The 17,462-nt window shown below is 48.8% G+C and overlaps 1 protein-coding gene across 1 annotated transcript in view; it reads right to left on the bottom strand.

Annotated features, from left to right (window-relative positions):
- LOC116826473 (venom factor-like) overlaps positions 1–17,462 on the bottom strand; it is a 110,826-nt gene that overhangs the window by 12,564 nt on the left and 80,800 nt on the right. The window contains exons 27-36 of the mRNA XM_075061172.1: positions 17,039–17,134; positions 12,808–12,958; positions 11,166–11,329; positions 9,408–9,566; positions 7,425–7,575; positions 6,142–6,193; positions 5,851–5,938; positions 3,002–3,091; positions 2,450–2,555; positions 1,010–1,099 (exon numbers count right to left, since the gene is read on the bottom strand). Coding sequence (XP_074917273.1) covers positions 1,010–1,099; positions 2,450–2,555; positions 3,002–3,091; positions 5,851–5,938; positions 6,142–6,193; positions 7,425–7,575; positions 9,408–9,566; positions 11,166–11,329; positions 12,808–12,958; positions 17,039–17,134 — 1,147 coding nt within the window. The remainder of the gene's footprint in view (positions 1–1,009; positions 1,100–2,449; positions 2,556–3,001; positions 3,092–5,850; positions 5,939–6,141; positions 6,194–7,424; positions 7,576–9,407; positions 9,567–11,165; positions 11,330–12,807; positions 12,959–17,038; positions 17,135–17,462) is intronic.

The raw sequence follows: 17,462 nt of genomic DNA, 5'->3' as shown, positions 1-17,462 counted from the left end.
GAGGTCACCTGATCCCTTTGTCTCCAACACCTTCAGTTGGCACCTTTGCAGAGGAGGGGCCCAGGCCATCAGTTGCGAGGAGACAGAGTGCCAGGCATTTAGGTGCACTGGCCCTTTGCTCGGCAGCAATCACACCCCCTTAGCCCTCCTCCTGGATACTTAAGAACTGCCTAGGGGACACTGAGGCACCAACACAATATTCAGAGCAAACATTAAGAACAGTCCCAGTTCGTCACATCCCTCCCCGACTGGACTCCATGGATCAGCTGGCTTGGTCCAGCCCCCAAGACCCTGATGGGCAGAGAGGAGGAACTGACATGTCCTATACCCGCTCCCGCCCGGTGACCCAGCTGGTTAGAAAAATTCTGCTTCTACGTCCTGCTACCAGCTCTCCTGTGATTGGTGGGTGGGGTTGCCATTCGAGAAGGGAGGGACCACAGGTGAGGGCAGGTGGTCAGAGAGGGTGGAAACTCTCTCTGAATGCAGGGAAGGAGGGATAGGAGAGGGAGTGAAGGAAGATATTGAGACCTCTGTAGGGTTGAGGGGCAGGCATCAGGGTGGGTTCTGGGGGTTACTACCTCCTCCAAGGCCCATTCCAGACCCTCTGGGTTCTGTTCCCTGGCCCAATTCCAGGCCTTGCAGTCCCTTCTGGATCTTCTCTTGCCTCCCCTCCCCAGGCGTGCATGAGTTCATGTGGAGGTGCATGCCCCATATATTCCCACTGAGGGTACCCTCACCCCAACCCTGGTTCCACCATTCCTGTATGTGGTGGTGTGTAGCAGGGACACAGCCGTCCAAGAGTCAGAGCTCCAGGCTGGGGGACAGACACAGGGACCATCCTGTCTCCGCCTGCCGTGAGCCTGTCTCGCATGTGAGAATCACCCAGAGCCCACAGGGAAGGAGGGCCCTGATTGGTTGCTGGGGGGGACCTGGGACTTCATGTTTGCTGGTAAAGCTGACAGGGGAGGCCCCACCAGAGATTGGTAAAGAGAGACAGGACTCTCCTCACCTTCTGCACAACGGCAGATGCCCCCGTGACAGATCATATTGAAGAGCCCACTCTGCTTAGACGGGTGGTAGAACTTGGTGCACCGGTCATCTAGAGAAAGATCAGAGACACGGATCATTCCCCGTCCCGCAGAACAACCACCACAGTTTACAGCACCTGGGAGACAACCCTGAAGCCCTTACTCAAGTGGAAGTCCCACTGGGTGACTCTGGGGAAGAGAGCAGCAGTCTGTGGGAATGACTTTCTTAGCTATAGGAAACCATCAACTTGAAATGATGGACTGGTGCTTGTTGGAGACACCCTCTTAATCACACTAGCAGCAAATTCACCTCTGGAGGTAAAACGGGGGGAGAGGGCAAGTAGGATAATTATTGCCTGTAGTCAGAGGTTCCTCTTATTTTGTCTACCTTTGCTTGGGTATGTTAAGGTGATGAGCATGACCATATATTTCCAGCATGGGGTAATATTGGAACATGAGGAACTGGGAGGTGGGCAGTAAACCTGACCAGATGATCAGGATGGTCCCGTCTGGCCTTAAAGTCTATGAATCTAACCCCCCTGTGTTCTAATCCAGTAGTTCTCAACTAGGGGGACACATACCCTAGTGGTACCCCAGTGGGTATGTTAACTTATCTAGATGTTTGCCTTTTTTTACAACAGGCTCTAGAGCCCTGCAGTGGGACTGGGATCCCGCAGGGCCCGTTGCCATAATAGTGGGATAAAAATTCAACAAACAATGGAGGAGCAGGTGGGAGTGGGAGTAGATATTGTGGGTCGGGATGGGAGCAGGATTGAAAAAGATAGTCCTCATTCACCGCCAAAAATATGAACGCCCCAGCCAGCAACCCCCACTCTCTGGCCTCTCAGCTCCGAAGGCCGCGCTCCCACCAGCGACAGCTCATGCCACCTTAACTTCTGCGCTGCTGCTGGCGGAGTCTGCCTTGAGAGCTGGGAACCTGGCCAGCAGCTGCCGCTCTCCAGCCACTGAATGACAAACCCATACATGAAAACAGGCTCACGTCTCGCACTGAAATATAAGTCCAATATTTATATTCTAATTGATTTATTTTATAATTACATGTTGAAAAATGAGGAAGTCAGCAATTTGTCAGTACTAATGTGGCTGGGACACTTTTGTATTTTTATGTCTAATTTTGTAAGCAAGTTGTTTTTAAGTGAGGTAAACTTGGTGCATGCATGACAAATCAGACTCCTGAAAGAGGTACAGTAATCTGGAAAAGTCGAAGGGAGAGTGTAGAGCAGGAGACTGCGATTCAGGACGCCTGGGTTCTATTTCCAGTGCATCCCCTCCGTTATACGGGGACAATAATATCTAAGTACTGCAGCAAAAGACTGCAAGAGGTAATGATACCAATGTGACCCAGAGCAGAATTTGAAGCCATGGTGCCTTGAATGGTGAGGAGAGCTGCGATCTGTTACCTATGGTGTAATAGTCGTAGACTGTGACAGATGCCGGCTGAATGAGCCTCACTTCGAAAAACTGGTGAGCTTTAAACTGCAGACATTCGTCCTCTCTGTGAGAAACCTGGGTGCGGGGGAAATAATAGGATTGCTTAGGCTGAAGGGTGGCTGGATGGAAGAGAGAATGAAAAAGAATAAAAGAAAAGGAGATGTTAGGGAAAGAGAAGGTGAGGCAGGTGGAGGAAAGAAGAACTAGAGAAGTGAAGGGAACAAGGAAACAAGAAGTGAATGGCACAGAGAAGCAAATTCAACCTCAATGTCAGATGCTGCACTTCTCGTTAAAGTCAATGGATCTACATCCACATACACCAGATGAGGATCTAGCCCATTCAGTTGCTCCTAGTGGAAAGCCAGAATCTGGACCAGTGAGTCAAATTTGGCCACGGGTTGCAGTTTGTCAACTTGCTGAGGTCTGTGGGGATGCCAGGGTGTATCTGGGAGTGCAGTTTGGCTCAGCAGGAGCCCATGAAATTAACACAGGATCAGAGAAGACCTTTATCGAGTCTTTACCTTGTCCAAGTAGATCCTGAGGTTGCCTCTGTTGAGCGGGGCTTTGTCTATTTCATACTTGGAAATGTATCTGTTGACCCCTTGGGAAAGCTAAATGTGGATAAGAAAAAGCAAGAAGCATTGTGGGTAAGACAGCATCTCTATGAAAGTCCTGCAGCTGGGTGAACCCCCGCCCCCAGCAACCATCTCACTACATGACCCAGTGGTGTCGTGCTTGTGATCACGTCTCCCGTGCAGATCGCATCATGGAGGATACTAGCTTGCTACTTACACACCTAGGGTTGCCAGACAATTGGTTTTTGAGTGGAACATCTAGTTGAAAAGGGACCCTGGCAGTTCCAGTCAGCAGCACAGCATGGCTATGACAGGCTCCCTGCCTGTCCTGGCTCTGGACAGCTCCCGGAAGCAGCCAGTATGTCCAACACCTAGGCTTAGGAGTGGCCACAGGGGCTCTGCGCACTGATCCCGCCTGAGTGACAGCTCCGCAGTTCCCATTGGCCAGGAACTGCAGCTAATGGGAGCTGCACGGGCCGTGCCTGCGGGCGTGGGAAGCGCACAGAGCCCCCTGCTCCCTCTGCCTAGGAGCCGGAGGGACATGTCACCGCTTCCAGGAGCCACCTGAGATAAGTGCTGCCTGGCTGGAGCCTGCACTATGACCCCCCTCCTGCATCCCAAGCTCCTGCCCCAGGTCAGAACCCCCTCACACAGCCTAACTCCCTAACAGAACCCGCACCCATTATCCCCTCCCGCATGTCAACTCGTTGCCCCAGCCAGGAGCTCCCTCCTGCACCCCCAAATCCTCGTCTCTGGCCCCATCCTAGAGCCCACATCCCCAGCCAGAGCCCTAACCTGCTCCCTCCACCCCAACCTCATGCCCTAGCCTGGAACCTCCTCCTGCACCCTGTACTCCTCATTTGTGGCCCCACCCCAGATCTTGCCCCCTCAGCCAGAGCCCTTGGGCCCAGTTCTCTTTTAAACCCTCTTATAGTCCTAGCATTCACAACCTCCTCAGGCAAGGAGTTCCACAGGTTGACTGTGTGCTATGTGAAGAAGAACTTCCTTTTATTTGTTTTAAACCTGCTGCCCATTAATTTAATTTGGTGGCCCCTAGTTCTTGTATTATGGGAACAAGTAAATAACTTTTCCTTATTAACTTTCTCCACACCACTCATGATTTTCTATACCTCTATCATATCCCCCCTTAGACTCCTCTTTTCCAAGCTGAAAAGTCCTAGCCTCTTTAATCTCTCCTCATAGGGGACCTGTTCCAAACCCCTAATCATTTTAGTTGCCTTTCTCTGAACCTTTTGGAATGCCAGTATATCTTCTTTTGAGATGAGGAGACCACAGTATTCAAGATGTGGGCATACCATGGATTTATATAAAGGCAATAAGATATTCTCCATCTTATTCTGGATCCCATTTTTAATGATTCCTAACATCCTGTTTGCTTTTTTGACTGCTGCTGCACACTGTGTGGACGTCTTCAGAGAACTATCCATGATGACTGCAAGATCTTTCCTGATTAGTTGTAGCTAAATTAGCCCCGATCATATTGTATGTATAGTTGGGGTTATTTTTTCCAATGTGCATTACTTTACATTTATCCACATTAAATTTAATTTGCCAATTTGTTGCCCAATCACTTAGTTTTGTGAGATCTTTTTAAAGTTCTTCACAATCTGCTTTGGTCTTAACTATCTTGAGCGGTTTAGTATCATCTGCAAACTTTGCCACCTCACTTTTTACCCCTTTCTCCAAATCATTTATGAATAAGTTGATTAGGACTAGTCCTAGGACTGACCCTGGAGGAATACCACCAGTTACTCCTCTCCATTCTGAAAATATACCATTGATTCCTACCCTTTGTTCCCTGTTTTTTTAACCAGTTCTCAGTCCATAAAAGGATCTTCCCTCTAATCCCATGACAACTTAATTTACGTAAGAGTCTTTGGCGAGGGACCTTGTCAAAGGCTTTGTGGAAATCTAAGTATATTATGTCCACTGGATCTCCCTTGTCAACATGTTTGTTGACCCTTCAAAGAACTCTAATAGATTAGTAAAACAAGATTTCCCTTTACAGAAACCAGGTTGACTTTTGCCCAACAAGAATGGCGACTGTACATCACTCCCTTTCCAAACTCCCTCTCAAAACTCCTCTGTTAGTGGCCCCTGTTCACCGACACCAATGCTGAAAACATCCCTGGGTTTGTTTGCTAAACTTCACGTTCATTTTATACCCGGGCAGCAATTCACTGCAATGATTCCTTCAGGGCCTGGATTTTTTTGTACAGACTCTTTTTTTGTATCCACAGTTCTTCAGGCCCAAATAACTGCACCATGTGGGTCAGAGGATCTAAAGGGAAATCATTTTTTTAAAAACTCTGGCCCCACTGTACAAGAGACTATATCAAATGCAGTCTGCTCTAGCATGCACAGTCAAATGATAGCAGCCTCTCAATTTGCTATCCAATAAAGCAGGATTGAACTGATCTAAACTTGTATGGCCAGATTTTCAAAGTAGCCTGCGCAACCTGCAAAATTTGCCCAGGGCTCTGTTTGTGTCTGTGAATTTGGACATTGTGCTCATGGCTTATTCATCCCCTGGAATCTCCCCTATGAATGCCCCAAAACTGCCCAACAGAGATGACATTCCATCCCCGACCTGGAGAGAACTGCTTGCTGTTTCCTAAAGCTGTTACCAATCCTTAGAGCTGTCTGGTCTCCCTCCAGGTTTAACCCTGGAGCCTGACTATTCATCTGCTGCATTAGATTTTCTCATCTGAAAGCCCCAGCTGAGCCACTGCATTGTTTATTATGTTCCCTGTTCTCAGATTACACTGACATACTCTCTTAAGATCTTCCACGTCCGGTGAGAAGCCAGTGAGCATGGAGACATCGATGATGGACATTGTGGCATCAACCACACCGAGGAACCTAGCGAGGAGAAGAGAAAATACCCTTTTGATCAGAATTCATCACTTGAACATTGATTTTTGCGATCGCTCCACTAGCTCCTGTTGCTTAATTATAACTTTTTTGCCCATTCCATAGAAAAAAATCATAGCCCAGGATTCTCAAGCTACCCCCTGCATCTGTCCATCTATTTATCATCTATCATTAAAGGGCATTGTTCTCACCTGATGCAGATTTTAATATAGACTGAACGCATCGCTCCATCCGGCTTCTTAACTGGAAACATTGCAGAAGACAAAAGAAATTAATATCTCAGTGTAAATTTCATGCCATATAAACCCTTGTTTGTTTTTTAGGTGTACTAACATGGCTTAGTAATCAAACAGGTCCTAGAGTAGGTGTGAAAAATCCCTCAATAAACCTCTTGTCCCCTCCAGCAATCCATAAATAATTCTTCCTGTCCCTGGCACACAAACTAAAAAGCCTCTCCCAGCTGAGTGGCACAAATGAAATATAGTCTAGGGCAGGGGTTAGCAACCTTTCAGAAGTGGTGGGCCAAGTATTCATTTATTCTCTCTAATTTAAGGTTTGGCATGCCAGTAATACATTTTTAGAAGGGCTCTTTCTGTAACATATAACTAAACTATTGAATGTAAAGTAAATAATGTTTTTAAAATGTTTAAGATGCTTCATTTAAAATTAAATTAAAATGCAGAGCCCCCAAACCGGTGGCCAGGACGTGGGTAGTGTGAGTGACACTGAAAATAGCTCACGTGCTGCCTTCGGTCTAGGGTTAGCAGAAAGAGGAGACAAACAATGAGAACTTGTGGGTGTGAATTTGGACAGCTGGGAAAGTTAAGAACAATTTACATCTGGCTCCCATTTCTGTAAAAGCAGTGCCAAAATACTGGATCCCTCTATCATATGACCACACATTAGACCAGCATATTTCCCGCTACTGGCCAGCCCTAGCAATTATAACAATCAGCTACTCCCAGGTAAAGGAATTTGCTCCTTTAGACCAAGCCACAGAGGCTTGTGTTTTGGGTGCTGAAGATCCTGACTTCTATCCCATGGTGATTTCACATCCATGCTGTCTGGAAATGTGTGCGCTGGAGACTTCCTGGCATGGGCTCATCTCTGCTTTAGAGGGAGACAATACCCAGAGTAGCCGACCTGTGTTCCCATCCACATACGATACTCCAACTCTGCTGCTACCAAGTGCCAGGATGAGAGAAGGCAGCATCTGCTCCCTCATCTAGAAGGACCCTGCATTGGTTGCAACCTAGAACATGTAGTAGCTGGAAATATTATTTAGTGCCTGCCCTATGGGTATAATTTTGTAGGACTTGGGAACTGGGAGAGTTTGAAGAAGCTTCACAAAAACACTTTCCAAAGTTATGAATGTGATTGCAGAGATGGTGGTTGGTTGGTGTAAATCCGCTGCTGTCGATGATCTGAGGATTGGCAGCAAGCTTCAGAAGAGAAATGACAGGCGGTTACTTACCACCCCGGGCTTCTTCAACCGATACCCTCAGGTCAAACTTCTTACACTGAGATTCATCTTCCTTTAGCTTTGCGTTATAAATTATCATTACTGTTACTGTTGCTTGTCCAGTTCCTTCTGCCTTCACAGTGAAGTTTTCATTCCATTTGAGCTGTAAAATTAATCCAAGGTTAATTTTCTTTTACACTGTATTAATTATTATTATTATTACTTAAAGACAAGGCAAATGAAGCTAATGAAGAGAATGAAGCTGGTGAGGTTGACAGTCACTCACCCGGAGGGGCTGGGGGGACTCTGCAGAGACAATAGCATGAAGGAGAAAAAAGGTTACTTCCCAGGCAGTGACTCTTTGATCTCCAGAAGTGTTGCTTCTTGTGATACAGCATGGCCAGAGGGCAGCATAAGAGTGTTAGCAGGGGGCCTTATTCCCTGCCAAGGGAGGAAGGTTTGCTTTAGATTAACTAGAACAGCTGTGGCCAATTAGAGCACCTGACTCCAGTTAGAGCACCTGACTCCAGTCATGGGATATAAACCCCTGCTTCAGTCAGACAGGGGGTGGTAGTTGAAGGAGAAAGGTTGGATTGGAGCAGAGTGCAGATTGCAGAAGAGAAGAGTTTGTCCAGAGAGAAATAGAAGGTTTGGAGGAGTGCTGCGGTGGATTGGGAAGCCCAACAGAAACCCTAGGTAAGGGGCACCAGGCTTGTATAGAAGAGAGGCGAGAAGCCCTTCACAAGCTGACGGGTATGAGAGGGAAGTAACCCAGGGGAAGAAACCGCTAGTCAAGTGGTTCACCACAACCCCAGGGCCCCTGGGTTGGGACCTGGAGTAGAGGGCGGGCCCAGGTCCCTCCCTCTCCACTCCCCTCCTCCAAGGACACTAGGGGAATGATTAAGAACTGGTTCAGAGGCAAGCAATAGCGCCCTGAACCTACCCCAGAGAAGAGAAAGCGCGAGACCCAGCAGAACAGTACCGGCAATTTGCCACATTCTCCAGAGCCAAGCCTAAATAGCAACCCGTCCCCTCCTACTTCTGGATTCAGCTCAAAACCACACACTCCAGGTCACTAACCCTGGAACAATTTACCTTGAGATGTGTGAGGCAAACCCCACCCAGCCCAGGGCTGCTCACTCAGCTGCAGCGACTCACTCCTCTAACGGAGCCTGCAGTGACTATCTCTGGTCAGGGCCCAGGCCAGATGACCCCCACGCACAAGAATTTCACTGTCCTCATCAGAGCTGAGTTACTCTGCACAACAGCAGTAATTGGCCAGGGACGTTCCTCCAGCCTTGCAGTGTTACAGACTCCCCAGGCTTCTGGCCTGCCCTTGATCCAGTTCCTGTTCCTGCCCCAGCCATGCCCGAGCCTTGTTCCAGCCCACTTCAGCTTCCTCTGTGCCTTGCTCTGACCTTGCTCCAGCCCCGCTCCAGCCTGTATCCGCCTCCTGGTCCCCCAGGCTCTTGGACTGATTCCAGCCTGGCTTTCACCATTGGCCTGCATCCGAACTCTGACTTCAATCCTGATTTGGCTTGTCTGTGGATTCTGACCCACATCCTGTCCCCAGACCCTGATTTCAGCATTGCCCTTGGCCCAGTCTCAACACTCCAGCCGGCTCCAGCAACCAGGCCTGACTGCCTAGAACCTAGGGCCTGACAGGATGTGGTGGATTCTCCATCACTTGAAGTCTTTAAGTCAAGACTGGATATCTACCTAAGAGACCCCTCACAGCTCAGCTAGAAGTTATGAGCTTGATGCTGAAATTAGTAGGTGAGGCTCTGGCCTGTGTCATGTCGAAGGTCAGACGATGATCAGAATGGTCCCTTCTGGTCTTAAAAATCTGAGTCAAAAGTGTGGATGCATGTGGATCTGGTGCTGGGAATATGCATGCCCCTCCCTTTCCCAAAAGGGTTTGGATAGGAAGTTCTAGTCAAATCCCCTTTCTCTGTAATCAGTGATGTCTACTAATCACACAGAGCAGCACGATACCTCTGCTGTTCTGGCCAGTAGAGCGTTCTCATTTGAGATTCTGAACTTTAAAGGCATAGCATGATGTGACAGGAAAATAGAAACGAACAAATTCATGTCTTTGTGCTGCGGAATGTCTATCTGGTACTGCGCAAGAGCCTGGAACACCATGATGGTCGCCTAGAACACCAGGAAAAAGACAAGAGAGTTACACCTTATTGTCCTATTGCACTGAACATCTGACAGCTTTTAAATAGACTTTTTTAAGGAAGAGGAACCAAAAATACAATGAAAGAAAACACTAGGGTTCCACTGGGTGTCACGCAGGCAAAGGGTTATATAATAATATTACCTGGCTCCTGTGTAGTGTGTTTCATCAGTAGATCTCCAAGCATGTTACAAAGCAGTACAATATCTTTATTCCCATGTTGCAGGTGGGGAAACGGAGGCACAGAGCAGGGAAGTAACTTTCCCAGGATCACTCAGGAAGCCAGTGGCCAAGCCAGGAATAGAACCCATGGTCAATAAATATATTATGCATGGTTAATTAGCTTCCCATTGCTCCTAGCTATTAACAGGGGCCAATTGTCAGCTGGATAGAGCGCAGCAAGATATTGGCCCCTTCTATGTATACGTAACCCACAGACATCCACAGGGTGTGGTGCTCTGTCCCTTCTAGTGGGACTGAGACCACTTAGAGAAATTAATGAGTTTGATCCCACCCACCGACAACTGGGATCTATCAGTATTACAAATGGGGGCTAGTCTGGGAGTCAAATGCAGGACCTCTTGCTAAATGCATGAGCCTCTTCTGCATGAGCTAAAAGCCATGTGGCCCTTAGCTAAGGCTGTAGCAGACACATTAATCTCTCTCTCTGTAAGTGGTCTCGGTGACACTACAGAGAACAGAGCACCATACCCAGGAGGTGTGTAGGTTACATATACAGAGACATCTATGCCACACACAGCACAGTGTTAGGGATAGAACACATGGCCTGTGACTCAGAAATACAGACCACTCCCATCTGAGCTTGTAGCATCCTTTTAGGTAGAGAAAAAACAAGCCTCAGTATCAAGGAATGTAAAGGGGTTTCTCTACTGAGACTGCTGGACACAGACAGACCCTATAGTTCCTAGTGGCCCCCGTACTCCAGGGAAGGGAGGGATATCTGAGGACACTCCATTTTTATTTAGCTGTCACTAGCAGTAGGGCTTTTATCCTCCCCAGTAAGTTGTGTAAGCACAGTTTAATAAAAAATCCAAAAAACAACCTTACAGTTCTACTTAGAGGTGGATAAAACCCAGATTGATTCAGATTAGTCATGATCCACCATGGCTTTGTCATTTGGACTCAGACCCTTGGTCCTGCACACCCGGGACCCTCTTTCCAGACCAATGGCCAAAAAACAACAAATGCTAGAATGAGTCCAGATGCGTGTGTGTTTTTGCCCATGGGAAGAGAAGGCCCACTGACGCCCTGGGACAACTCACTATCTTAAAGGGAAGGATGTGCTCACATCCATCACCTTGGCAGGATGGAGCCTCTAGCGAGAAGATTCAGTCATACTCCTGTGGTGGTCTCTGCCTTAGGTTAACAGGGGCAAAGACCTGATAAGTCATGTTGCCCATCTCCCAGGCAATGCAGGATTGTTCTCTACTGGGTATTCCCCAGGGCTTTCTACAATGACTCAAGTGATCAGAATCCCATCCCTTCCGATGGGAGACCTGCCCACAAAACAGTATTGGAATGATACACGGGACTATAAGGATCATACTCACTTGGGTAGATCCATATCCTCCTCCGTAGTAGTTCTGCTCTCTCAGCCATCTGACTATGGGACCAGTCAACTCATACTTCTTCATTTTCAGCAAGGCCAGCAAGGCGTACGAGGTGCCCTCCATGTTGAAGTTGTGGGTGTTTGGCTCTTCCCAGCGATTTCCCTCTAGGCAGCAGCAAAGAAGGTGAGCTAAAGGACTCTTCCCAAGGACATCCACTCATTCTGATCAGACCTGACTGAACCATAGCATCGCCTGACTCCTTCCCCAACTTTCCGCATGGAGGATGCGTAAGTTGAACTGGTTGTTGCTCCATTTAGGGATGAGCAGCTACCCAATATTTGGGGTCTTGGAGAACTGTTTCAATTAGGATGAGGAATTGGTGATAGGCCTCTGGTACATTCTCTGGTGTAAACCTGATTGCTTACGAAAATGCACAGAAAGTCTCGTTTTCCCTGAGTTTGAGAGAAACCAACAGCAGGCAACTTCCTTGCTGAGAAATCCCCAAGTCTGCCTCTGAATTGAGTTCTAGGCCCAACAAGCAATGTCTCTCTGCTTGTTTCATAACACTTCTCCAGGCTTTCAGCTGGTTTCTGCCTCTAACGCACAGGGGGAAAAACCAACATGCTAGCCTCTGTGTTTGCAGTCAGGGAAACCCCTCAGCCCACATGCCTTAGCTCTTGACCTGCTGTGTGCCTTCGGCAGTCCCTACATTGTTTTTAGCTGTGTGTACTGCAGAAAGAGTCTTGATTGTTCCCTCCACTGAGTCTGAAAGAGTGCCTGGCACAACCATTAACTTGAACAAGGGCCTGGTCTACACTTAAAACTTAGATCGTGATAGCTGGGTCACTCAGGGCATGTGAAACATCTGCACACGCACCCGCTTCCGGAATGCTATAGCTATGCCAAACTAACTCCTAGTGCAGATACAGCTAAGTCAATGGAAAAATGCTTCTGTTGACCTAGCTACCATTGATCATGGTGGTGGAGTTCCTACAGAGATGGAAAACCCCTTCCATTGGTGCAGTCTGTGTCTTCAATAGGGGGTGATACCGGTATAGCTGCAGCACCGTAGCTTTGCCACTCTAGTCCCTGCATTGTAGATATGGCCAAGGTCTGTGACTGTTTTGGGATCAAAGACCCACCTGGCACCTTTCAACATAACATTGTTATATCTAGACAACAGCTTTGTCCTGCCCAGTTTTAACTATCCCAAACAATGGGACAAACTCCATTTTCTTTGCAGGTAATATTATTCTATATCCTCTGAAATTCCCCTTTGCTCAGTTTCATCCAGTTACATCCTCTTAAGCCATCATTTTCTCTCTCTTTCTCTTTGAGGTTTACATCCTTTAGATACACATACAGAGCTCTCAGATTCCTCCTGAGGTCAAGTAATACCATACATCTCTGCCACATCCAGATCTCAGACAGATTGGTGTAAATCTGGAATAAGTCCACTCAACCCAGGAGAGTTACTCTGGATTTATACCCAGTCCAATCAATCTCAAATCTAGCTAAAATCTATGCCCGTTATTCATTCCTCATAAATTAATCCCTCTTCAGCCTCCTTTGCTTCTCTTCCCTGAACCCCATCCTGACTTGCCCACACCTTTCAAGTAGTTGATAAGATGCCCTGATTTACCTTTCGAAGCTTTCATGAGTGTCTTCTCAGTGTTCAGTTTCCCCACCATCGCTAAGGCGTAGGACGCAAGAGCCACAGTGTATGGTCTGGTTAGAGACTGGTACCTTTGGGCTAAGTAGTCTGCGGCTTTGCTGATGCTGACTTCCAAACCCTAGGAGGTGACAAAGAAAACAGAAGAAAATCAAACTCGTGGGTTAGGCTGAGGTTTCGGGTAGTGTTAATGCCGAGGAGGGGTGCAGGATTGAACATGGGACCTCTGGAGCTAAATGCATGAGGCTTTATTGCATGAACTAAAAGCCTGAAGGCTCTAGAGCAAACTCATTAAGCTCTCTCTACATGGTCTCAGTGCTACTAGCTGGGACAGAACACCACACCAGGAGGTGTGTAGGTTATATTAACACATTACGAATTCATCTGGCTTCCAGTTTTATTTAATTTCACAGTAAATTTTGTGCTGGTGAAAGACGGAGGAGGCTGAAGACATGGAAGTGAGATATTTGAGGGCAGTGAAAGGGGACATTTATGGACCACATGCAGAATGTCAGCAGGAGTGAGACCAATGTCTGTGGCAGGGCTGGCCCTAGCCCAATGGCACCCCAGAGTGTCTTTGGTGTCCCCCCCTTTATTTGTTAAATTTTTGAATACCTTATTTTTTATTGCATTTGTAGCCCATTTCACGGCTTCGATGCATGATTCGCATGTATGATTTATCCCTATCGTACAAGATGATAAATTTGCACACTAGGAGCTGTAAGTCTGTATTTATTCGTGCCATATATAAGCAAATAAAAAGTTTCCTTTAAGCTTATAGAAACAAAACTTATAAGTCCAGAACATTCTAGTAGGTTAGTGAAAAATGAATCCATATACTGAATACTGGAAACATCAATTGTCCTTTTTGTCTCTAACAACAAAAACAGCACCCGAGCCCAGCACCACCCCTCAAATCCAGCACCCGAGGTGGTTGCCTGGATTGCCTGCCCCCAAAATCTGGCCCTGGTCTGTGGTATCAGACAGAAGCTGCAAGAGAGGAGGATGTGGTGATGCGGTGGGCACGTACAAAGAGGGGATGAAGAGAGTCATAGGCGCTGACTCCATGGGTGCTCTGGGGCTCAAGCACCCATGGAAAAAAATAGAGGGTGCTCAGCACTTACCAGCCACAGTGGTTCTGCCCCGGCTGGCTGCCGATCAAGCCTCCGGGGCTGGCCACTGATTAGCAAGCAGCTGTTGGGAGGTGCTTGAGGGAAGGGATGGAGATGAGGGAGCGGCAGGCTGGTGGCGGAGGACTTTGAGGGAGGCGGCAGAGCAGGGGCAGGAAGAGGCGGACCAAAGATAGGGCTTCAGGGGAGGGAGCAGAGTGGAGATGGGGTCTCAGGGCAGAGCAGGGGTGGAGCACCCACTGGGAAAAATAAAACTCAGCTCTCGTGAAGGGAATTTTATTAGGGAGGCGTTTGAGAGTAATGTTTACAGGCAGAAAACAAGAGGATGGCCAAGAAAATAGTGGAAAGACAGTGGACAGGAGGACAAAGTGCATATGGAAAAAATGTAGGACTGGCAAGCCTGAAGAAGAAAGATGGAGGCAATTCTGGAGGATGGCCTTGTTTAGCCCCACGAATGGTACAGTGGCTGAGCAAGCCTCCCCGGGATGAGAGAGGGTAATGTCGTCCCCATGTCCCACTCATGCTGGTTTGACCAGGATCTAGGATCTAATAATACCAAGCTCTTATATCACACTTTTCCTCAGTCACAGGAAGTCAGTCTTTTTAGCCCCAAATTACAGAAAAGGAAACTGAGGCACAAAGTAGGGAAGTTATTTGCCTGAGGTTCCCCAGCTGTTGTGGGATGAGAACGCAAGTCTCGTGAAACCTAGTCCAGTGCTCTGCCCACTAGGCACTGCTGCCCTCACCCTACAGATGACTGCTCTCTCCTCATGCCATACTGCTACGGCTGCAGTCAGCTGGCTCCCCCTCACTATAAAAGAGAGGGGACAGCCCTGGTGGAGTGAGCCATAATAGTAGATGGAGGAACCTTTGCCAAGTCATAACACGCATAAATATATGTCATGAAGGCTGCCCTGGCTTCTGGACAGCGCTGCCATGGCGTGGCTCCAGCAGGACCAGGGCTTGCAGCCTCGCCCCCTTACCATGCGGTTCTGACTCAGTGGGAGGAGCTCAGGCCCTGCTGGAGCCACACCGCTGCAGTGCTGTCCAGGGCCGCTCCTGATATGGCGCCCTGAGGCGATGGGGGAAGGCAGATGCGGGGTCGGGGGCCCTGCGGGGCCTTGGGCAAATTCCCCCACTTGCATGTCATCTGGGTGGCCCTGGTCAGGAGAGGATGAAGAAGACGCTACCGGCAGGAGTGGTTCCATGGCGGCTTCTGGATTTTCTGGGACTGGTTCACCCCGAGCCCCAGGTGTAACCTCCACTGGGAGTGGGGTGGGATCTGGGTTTTGCGAGGGATCCTGAGGTGGAGCAGTGCCGAGATGGGGTGTGGTGCCGAGACAGGGTACCGCTATGTAGGGCAGTGCTGGTCCGTCGAGCAACGACTGGGGAGTGCGGTCTGAGGTCGATGCGAGTGCTGCTGCGAGGTCACAGATTGAGATCTGAACCTTGAGCAGGACCACGACTTTTCAGCTGACAACCACCTCAAACGGAAACAGCTCCGAGGGTTGGGGCTGAGAGACTGGTGCCGCAAGTCAGACCAGTGCCACGAGTCAGACAGGCATGGGGCATATGTACGGCACCGGGTCTCGGAGGGCGCCAGGACTCGGAGCGATGCAGAGATCCTGGTCGGGGGGTAGATGGCCCAAACATAGTGGGTTTGCCTCTTGAAGGTGCTGGGCTTTGGGGTAATGGAGGCCTCGAGACTGGAGACTTGGGCGCCATCATTTCTATAAGCCCCCTAGCGGCCTCAGACGTGTCTGGTGTGGAGGGTAGCATCACCTCCTCCACCTGCAGCTGTGGGGAGTCCAGGAGTGCTGGGCTTCCTGGGGAGACGGGAGCCCATGGGGGTTGAGCCTAACCAGAGGGTCTGTCAGCCTTAGGCCCACGCTCTGTAGCATGCCCTGCCGAGGCTACGGTTTCTGAATCAGGCCATTGTGGAGGCTTGTACTTGGCCTGCTTCTTGTGGGCAACTGGCGAGTGGGAGCGGTGCTGAGCAGAACACTTCTGGGCTCTGGGAGACCGCTGACCCCTGGGAGTGCTGCTGACGGCTCCATTGGAGGGATGCTCTGCACCAAAGCACTCGGGGCCGGGTCCTGGTGCAGACAGAGGGCTGACTCCATGAGGAGTTGTTTTAAACATATGTCCCTCTCCTTTCTAGTGTGAGGTTTGAAGGCCTTGCAGATCTTGCACTTATCTGCCTGATGGGCTTCTCCCAGACACTGGAGACAGGAGTCATGGGGGTTGCCCATAGGCATAGGCTTGGCGCAGGAGCTATAGGGTTTGAAGCCCTGGGACAGCATGCCCTGGAGCCCGAAGAGGCACTCATTGAAGAGGAACCCCACCCCCAACCACTAAAGACTACAATTAACAACTAGAAGCGAACAATTAACTAACAATGGGTAATTATATACAAAGATAAGCAGAAGATCCAGGGATTAGTGGAGCACTGGCAAGCAAGAGACCACTGTTCGAACAACCATCACAGGCAGTAAGAGGGAACTGCAGGGGGGTTGGGCTGGCAGGCTCGTATATAGAGTGTCATACCGGTGCTATTCCAGAGGGCTCCCGAGCTGGTCTGACGGGTAGCTGCTAGGGAAAAGTTTCCGACAGCCGTGCACGCAGCGCATGCACACCCCTAACTGGAATTGATATCAGCAAGCACTCAAAGAAGAACTCACTGGTCCCAATGAAGGAAAATCACTATATAAATGAGGTGCCATGAAACTTTGGGGTCGTTCTTCCAAGACTTCCCCGGAGCATCATGTTGCAACTGACAGAACCCGGCTCCTACTTACCTGTGATCAACCTAGCTGGCCACTAGATTGATCCGGACTCTGGACTGATAACTATAACATTGACTGGCGGGACAGTGTGTGTGTGGTGTGTGATTGAATGTGTATGTTAATTGTTGTATCGTCAATAAACGTGGCGTATTGCCTTTTCCCCTGAAAAAGATCTCATGTGCTTCTTATAAGCATAACACCATGGGGCGTGGTTCATAGGGGATGGAAAGATGGGAAAACCTGGGTATGAACGTAGAAGTGACTCTACGGTGCAGAGATACTCACGCTGACTTGATCTTTGCAGTTGTCCTTGGCCTCTTCCAATGCAACCAACACAAAAGCTGTTAAAGAGACATCAGGCTCAGCACCCTTGTACCCTCCCTAAAGGGGAGCAAAGGACAGATTTGGGATAAGAAAGTCCCCCGAGTACCATGAAAAGGAAGAATTAATCCTAGGACCTCAGCATAGGAAAGTATAGCAGAACACATGCTTCCTAGAAAGCTATCCAAGAACGGACTCTCGGTCATGGCCAGACCTATAGCTGGGCCAGGTTCTGATCTCAGTTACTGTTACTCCTTTGTCAGTGTGGAGGAACTCTATCCAAATCAATAGAGATGCTTCGTATTAAACCAGTGTGAGAGAATTTAGCTCACCAGGCTGGTGCTCAGGTCCCACCACTAGCCCCCAGGCAGCTTCCTATGCATTAATG

Source organism: Chelonoidis abingdonii, chromosome 26, assembly GCF_003597395.2.
Source record: "Chelonoidis abingdonii isolate Lonesome George chromosome 26, CheloAbing_2.0, whole genome shotgun sequence".
Lineage (NCBI taxonomy): Eukaryota > Metazoa > Chordata > Testudines > Testudinidae > Chelonoidis > Chelonoidis abingdonii.
This window is presented reverse-complemented; position numbering and strand designations above follow the sequence as displayed.